This window comes from Limulus polyphemus, unplaced genomic scaffold (genome assembly GCF_000517525.1).
Source record: "Limulus polyphemus unplaced genomic scaffold, Limulus_polyphemus-2.1.2 Scaffold1118, whole genome shotgun sequence".
NCBI classification, from domain to species: Eukaryota; Metazoa; Arthropoda; class Merostomata; order Xiphosura; family Limulidae; genus Limulus; species Limulus polyphemus.
In genome coordinates this window covers 89,946-97,963 of record NW_013666728.1, presented here as the reverse complement: position 1 = coordinate 97,963, position 8,018 = coordinate 89,946, and the positions used below count along the sequence as shown (strand labels likewise).

General features: G+C 29.4%; 2 protein-coding genes across 2 annotated transcripts in view; one reads left to right on the top strand and one right to left on the bottom strand.

Annotated features, from left to right (window-relative positions):
- The window catches only part of LOC106462210 (protein KTI12 homolog), a 12,197-nt gene extending 8,385 nt beyond the window's left edge, over positions 1-3,812 (bottom strand). Inside the window, exons 1-3 of the mRNA XM_013922109.1 lie at positions 3,581-3,812; positions 2,147-2,198; positions 1,501-1,553 (exon numbers count right to left, since the gene is read on the bottom strand). Of these exons, the coding sequence (XP_013777563.1) occupies positions 1,501-1,553; positions 2,147-2,198; positions 3,581-3,725 (250 nt within the window). The 5' untranslated portion in view covers positions 3,726-3,812. The remainder of the gene's footprint in view (positions 1-1,500; positions 1,554-2,146; positions 2,199-3,580) is intronic.
- A 1,213-nt stretch (positions 3,813-5,025) lies between these two features.
- Positions 5,026-8,018, top strand: part of LOC106462203 (steroidogenic acute regulatory protein-like) — a 30,623-nt gene continuing 27,630 nt past the window's right edge. The window contains exon 1 of the mRNA XM_022389393.1: positions 5,026-5,301. The gene's annotated coding sequence lies outside the window, so the exon portion shown is untranslated. The remainder of the gene's footprint in view (positions 5,302-8,018) is intronic.

Genomic DNA, 8,018 nt, shown 5'->3' with positions numbered 1-8,018 from the left:
GCCTTTGACCCATGACACGTCTGGAATGGGTATAATTTCTCATATGTGTTTGTGATTTACTGCACAAACTTGATTTTTATTGTTCATCCTGGATTTATGTTGCTTGATTTCTTCACCCATTTGAAGTTGACTATGCTTTACTTACTTTGTAATTTTGTATTGGGATGAACATACATATATATATTAATAATATATAAGATTAAAACATGTTTCCATAAAATCCTAAGATTTCTATAGAAATCCAATAAGCTTGATTATTATTTTGGTTCAAGAGGGACATAAGGAAGAAAATTTGCTCATTTTCCATTACTGGTTTTACTGTTTTAGAGAGATTTCTGAGATAAATCATAACAAAAACTGTACATATATTTTTATATAACTTGCATTTTTCATTTGATTTTTTATCTCTCCTCCAAATAATTGTTAATATAGATTTTGTCATTGGTAATTTTAAAACTATGTATATACAATACGGTACACTTACACAGACATATAAAAGCACAACCTCACCTTTGCTACTTTAGTTACATGTAACAAAGTTCAATTAGTATCTCCAAATACTTTAAGTTTATTACAGAAAATATTTAAATAGTCTCATATTTTATGCTTTTTCCATAACAAGTTAAAATTATTTCACAATAACTAGAACAGATATGACCAAACTACAAATAGTTACTTTAAAAATACATTGAAGTAAATGGCAACCTTGCAAGAAGAAAAAGATGTCTTATTTTAAGAAACATTGCCAGTTGGAAAAATGCCTTTAGGATTGTTTTACAGAATGTTATTTTATCCTGAATATCTCTCAAAAACATAATACATTTGTACATCTTTTTGCATGCTATGTTTTTTTTAATCTAGGTTATTCTACAGCTTTGTATAGTTGACAAACATTGCCAGTTGGAAAAATGCCTTTAGGATTGTTTTACAGAATGTTATTTTATCCTGAATATCTCTCAAAAACATAATACATTTGTACATCTTTTTGCATGCTATGTTTTTTTTAATCTAGGTTATTCTACAGCTTTGTATAATTGACAAACTGTTGGGATGTTTGACATAACATGATGGACATGATTTAACATTCAGAATTTTTTTTTACAGTTTAAGCAGTATAAAAACGCAGATTAGAGTAGATGATTTTTTAGTCTGTTAACTTACACCAAGTCTGAAGTAGAGAGTAATTATTTGAGTTTTTCATAAGTTAGTTCAGTTTTAGAATATAAAGTTTAAGTTCTCAATGATGTAATAAGAGATATGCTGTACGTTATATAGAATGCAAGAAATTAGTAAAATGTGTGAAATTGTTGTAATAATGTCTACTGTGAAGCTATGCCTATCAGCAGACATTAGTCCAAGTCAAATTGTAGCTGAAGAAATAACACATGTTCAGTATCATTAATTGAACTGAAATATGCATTATCCCATTTACAAGTAATCCAAAAAAGTTGAATAACAATAGAAGATATCAGAACAATTAAAAAGAAATGAAACCTTTACCTTTAATGTAGTTCAATGCATCCAAAATAACAACTACATCCTTGGATACTGTCCTGAAAATTGCAGTGTAAAGATTATAACAAAACAGAAAAACTTGAACACACATTTGCTAATATTTAGACCAAGACCACTATCAGATTACCTAACTTAAAAGCATGAAATACTCTTCTTTCAGAGAACTTCTTAGTTTAAAGGTATGCTATTACAAGTTTCTTTTAACATTTTTTGTCCTTTAACTAAGAACTCAATTTTCTTTATTAGCTATTGATATAATGTACAGAACTTACTGAATGTTTTCATCAATTTTCAGCAACTTTTCTTTGTGATAAGTAAAATAAACATAACACCTGTTTATGCAGTGACACGACTACTTTTAAATATAGCTTTTTTTTTTTACAAAGGCTATCCTTCTTCAGAAACAAAATATTAGAAAATAAAATATATATTTAATTATTAAACACACACAGTTATAAAAGAAGTAGGAATTCCATAACACAATAAACTAATTTATTTTCTCTCATTAATCTTCAAAGTCATAAGGCCAGTCATCACATGAAACTAAATTACATAAAAAAATTATTTTTATATCACTGAACAATATATATTCACCTCTTATCTTAATGAATGTATTTCTTTGATACATTACCTTTGAACATCAGATTTCAATTCACTCCTCAATTCCTTTTCAAGTCTAAAATCTAAAATATTAAATAAAGAAAAAAGAAAAATTACCTTAAAGGAAGTTTTTAAATTATTTGATTTCATAAACTAGCAAATTTCTCTTGAATTTAAGTACGACTCTAAAACAAGTTACTACTACAAGTACTAGCAGGCTGACTAAAAACTGTAAAATACTTTCTTAAAAACCTTAAAAATAAATACAACAATCCAAATATTAAATACAATTAATAAAGTGCAAGTCCACAATACTAGTACCAGTAGACACATGCAGCTTGTACAATTACATTTTGTAATGAATATCCCAGCATTACAAGTTACAAGGTGTACTAGAAAAGAAAACCATTGACCTGTACGTTTTCAGAGAATAAACTTTCTTTCATCATGGGTAAATGGCAAACAACCACTACAAGCACATTGATCATTTATGTCATCATTGTACCAGAAGGGAGACTTCACAAGTTTTAAGAATTTGACCTATATTGTGAAATAGCATTGCATGTGTGATGTATAAGTTATGGGAAATAAAGAATAAAAAGTAGTTTTGGAATAAGAACTTAAGATAATATATGTTTGTGGAAGAAGTAACGTTCAAAATAAATGTGAGATTTATTAATAACTACACTTAATAATACAAGAATTAGAAATGAAAACATAAAAATGGTAAATAGAAATGACAAAAGGTAAAATGAATCTTAAGTAATGGGTGTTTATGAAATAACACGAAAATCAATTTGAAACAGATTTTTCTAGAAGTTTTCACAAAAACTTGAACTTGAGCCTATTTATATTGATTTCAATGTTTATAGTTATGCCATAATGGGTGACAATGTCTAAAAAATAATAAAATACTGATCCACTAGCCCTCTTTTATTTCCATTTTGGCTTTTTATTTAAAACCCGGTTTCAATAGTATTAGTAATGAGAACTATGTCATTGTTGGAGTGGTCAGCAGGTCCTCTCAGGGAGGCCTGGGCCACTTCTATCTTTTGAGAACTTTGGATATAAAAAAGACACATGAGAACAAAATGAGACAATCATTAGGTCTAAAGAATAGTGAAACAACTTCAATATTTAATTCGTATATATAATTTGGAGCTCTAACTAAGCTATGCACATAAAAACAAGTCATGAAACTTAACAAATGCAAAGAAATAATAAGTGTCTAAATTTGAAGCCCCCTTTGAGCTTGAGGCCCAGGCCAAATGGTTCTCCCCTTCTAATTCAGTAATTGGCCCTATTGGTTAGGCTGCTTAAAGTTTATTAAACCGTTTTCTAGGGGTAGTCTCTCGCATTCACAAAGTAAGCTAAACCTAGAACAAGGTAGGTCCAAGCCCACACTACTGACCATACTGTAGACTCTAATAGTAATACTAGTAATAGTGTAAATCAACGACTTCACCTGAATATATATGATTTCTGTCTAATAATTTTGCTTCATCTGTCAGAAGAACACACTGTCTTTCATTTCTTAAATGTTCATAAAGTTTTTGAGCAAGCGTCGATTTTCCACTAGATGGCAGGCCACACAACAATACTAGCGGCATGCCTACTCTTTAATCTTGTCACAATTTAAATTGCGTTCAATCTCGGAAAAAAAGTGAAACTTGTGGCCATAGATAAATATAGTAGTTCTCATTTGTGTCAAGCGGCGGCGCCATAAATGTGATTTTTGTAATAATAATAAGTAATTTCCATACAAGCCCTAAAATTACTTACTCTACAAATTCACATAAAACTAAAGACAGATTTGAAACAAAAAAAAACAATTTTTGTTTTTGGAATTATTAAATATTGGAATAAATAATATGTGTAGGGAACGACTCTATTCAATGATTCGCCACAACTGTAGTAATGAAAATAATGTGGCAAGGGTTAAATCAAATATATCACACTATTAGAGCAATAATGGAGTATATGTTTGAATTTACAATAAACTTTTATTTAATTCAGACCCATAAATTTACATGCAAATCAGAATAATAAGAACTGGGTACTTTATATTTGCCAGGGAGGGTGTATAATATCTTAAAATCATGTGGTACGTTAATATATATATATATATATATCGTACTGTAGCGAAACTATTATATGTAAAAATACTAGCAATCTGTGGGACAATCATCTTCCATTCTCCGATATTTTCCATATTTTTCCAAATAAGCCAAACAGTTTTGTGTATCATCAGTGTGAATAATATATTTTTTTAAGTAATCGATATCCGATACTCTGGTATCATATCGAACCATAAATTTGGAGTATTGCTCACCACTGCCAGAAATTGGTATCACTTTGAGAATGTATTTCACCTTTTTACAAAAAGTGAATCAATCTCCTGGAGTGGCTCATATATTTGTATATATTGATATAATTTAAGGGGTTTTCTCCCCTGTAAATGTTCTTTGGAATAGTCGGTGATGCATGCAAGTATATCGTACTTTAATGTTTTGTCTGAATTTCGGCGGTAAATCAGATTTAGAGTTTTTGTCATGTTTGAATGGAACTTGACTATTTTGTCTTCTTTCTCCAATCAATAAGGCCACATTGAAGCTTTATTTAGTAACTTAGCGAGCAGTTTTATTATTGCACGTGCACTGTTAGATACTTTATTGAATTAAAAAGCGCCTTCTTCGTCATGAGTAGACTAGTAATCTCTTTGTGTAATTTCAGTTACGTTTTTTTTTTAAATTTGGTTATGTGTGTGAGTATTACTATTACTTTTCTTTGGAATGGAACCTGATCTTCCCAGATCACACGAGACCCAAATATCGGCCAATAAATGTTTATCTTTTCCATTGCTGACGTTTGAAAGTAAGGTTTCTCTCAATCTCATCAGCTAGTTAAAATCAATACAGAATCAGAGGACTGTTAGTATTACTGCTAGAAAGTGAAACACGTGACAATGACATTAACAGCACTTTGTTTCTTCCTGTCTCACAGAGAATAAAGATTTTTTGTTTCATTCATTTACTGTCGATGTTCGAAACTGTTATTTGCATTTCGCGAATGCTTTTAAAGTTAAACTTCAGTCATCGCTGTACCTGAATATAGTGAATACTACAACTTTATGAATGTCAGTGTGAAAATCTAAACCTACGGTTCACCCATTAATCAAGTATCTTAGTGAGTCTTACGCTAGTCGTTAGGACTACGAGTGCGAGGGTTTGTGTTAATAACGTAACTGTTATTAACTGTATAATATGAACCCAGCAGTTATTGGATGTAATTTTGCATTAACTAAGGTTCACTAAAACATTCAAGTCTAGTATTAATAATAATGTAATTTAAATTTTACAGGATTAATTTATTCAAAATAATTGTTATTATATGTTAAATTTTATTTGTTGCAGGGTTTACATCAACATGAGTGTATACTGTAGTTATTACTCTTGACTAAGTCAGTAGTTGTAATAGTAATCTCAAAACATTATGCCTTATGGACAACAAGGAACATTTGCCATCCCTGCATATGTACCTCTGATAAAAATTAAAAGTAAAAACCCACCCTTTGTTTTTAGGAATGCCTATTCCTCTCATAAAATACAGCCCTCTATTACTATTACTGCTAACACTCAACAGCAACTTATTCCATAATCCAGCCTTTGGTTTTAAAGGCTGTCTTGCTCCCCCACCTTTGATTGAGAAAAGTAAATATTTAAACTTACCCATGGCGTTTTAGGAAATCGTGAGTTTCCCTTTCATTGTAAAACTCATGTACACTGATGATCCCCACTGCTTCTTATAGCAGCTCATTCCATAAGTCAATCACCCTGTTATATAATATAACTTTTTATCTGGAGCTCAGCACGTATTGTCTAAATCTTAAGCTTGTATCTTCTCATCCTGTAATCTTCAAAATATATCACTTAGAAATCAGTAGCTTTTATCCTATTGATTCCATGGTTAAAATTAAATTCTACACATTTGAAATTAGTAATTCATCCTATACTTTCTGAACAAACACTGAATATTGTTCAGCATGTTAAAATCTGTTATTCATTCTCCATACAACCATAAAGATCAGAAACCTAAGATTAATGTAACATTTCACAACTATATACTTCTCCCTGTTTAGTGAACATTGAATTTCAACTAATATATGCACAATATCATCAGTTGATTTATTTATAAATAATACTCTGTGCAAGTACGAGTTATGAGTTGGATTTTCAAAACTTGTATTTATTAACTCTGCAACAGTATATAGAATAACCTACATCAGTCTCATCATTTCAACACTCATAGATAACTCTTGAAAGTGTTAAACACCTCAAACAATTAATTATAGTCCTTTTAAACTTCTGTGAAAATAAGTCTATGTGCCTTAGTTTCACAGTTAATAATTCTTAAACCATGGTATCCTGTACAAGAATACAATAATTCTCGTATAAATAAATGTAATTACTGTGGTAAAAGTTTTGAGAATTTATTAGAAACTTCTACTTATTAAACAGGTTGAGTTAGGTATCTGACCAATCAAGAAAAAAAAAGCAATCAACTCATCAAGTATTTTTTATATTTTATCTAATTGCATATATTGACTAACAGCTATTTTTTTTTTAATTTGCAATATAATTTCACAATAATGACATATTAAAAAAAACAGGTAGTTATTTTCTATGTGATTGTAATATTATTTATTTACAATAAAAGGCATCAAAAATGCTTTATTAATGTTGGAAGGTTGAGATGAACCATAAGCTTATTCTTGTTTTATTTTTATATTATATAATTTATAATGCATAAAATTCAAAGATATAATACAGCATTATATAAAACAACTAATTTGTTAAGATTTCAGTGGGTGAAGAGGAAGAACCCATTAAACTTGTGCATTATATTAATGTGTATATATATGCACTATTTACAGTTTTTTGTGGTTTGGATTGAAAACTCGGTTATTGTCAAGTACATTAGTAGGGGTGTAATTCAAATCCCTGTCGATAAGCAGAGATAATACATTGGGGACTAAAAATTAATAAAAAAACTTCAGCTAATATATGAGTATTTATGGTATTTAATACAGATTTTAGATTATATCATTAGTCAAAAAATATGTGGTCAGTTCACTGTCATTTAATATTACTTGACTGGTCAATTGACCAACATTCCAATTCTGCATTTAGATAACTCTGACTTTGCTAAGGCTTCTCTGATCCTATTTATTTTAAGGAAAATTGTGAACAGTATTAATTATCTACAACACATGTATACCACCATCAGATTTAAATATATAAAATTCCCAAGTCAGCATATAAATTATTGGTATACCAGGGAATAACCATGTTATCAAATTATCCAGTCAGAATGAGAAGATTGCTAGTTATGTTTAAATTGTTCTTTTTCTCTTGATTGGTCATCCTCAGAATGTGAAAATAAAATAATAAACAGGAAGCTTTTTTAAACATTTTAAGCAGTGCTTGAGTTAGGGTTAAAGAGGAAACAAGATGGTTTATGGTATTTTTGAATCTGAATAGTACATTTCTTGTTTATTCTTTATTTATTATCATAAAATGCAAAGATTAAGAACTTATTAGATAAAGTAAATTAAGCAAGCTAATGAATAATAATAAAAATTCTTCATGAGAAATACTTGTGAGCAACTTGTGCATTACATAATTCAATATGGTAACATGAGCTGCACATTTACTGAGTAATTTACAATTTGTGTGACAGGATTATTAGTTAGAAGTGGTTTAAAGGGCAATAAAACAAAATTAAGTATAAATAAATATATATATATATATACTGTAATTCAATATGGTAATGAGAGCTGCACATTTGCTGAGTGATTTACAATTTGTGTGACAGGATTATTAGTTAGAAGTGGTTTAAAGGGC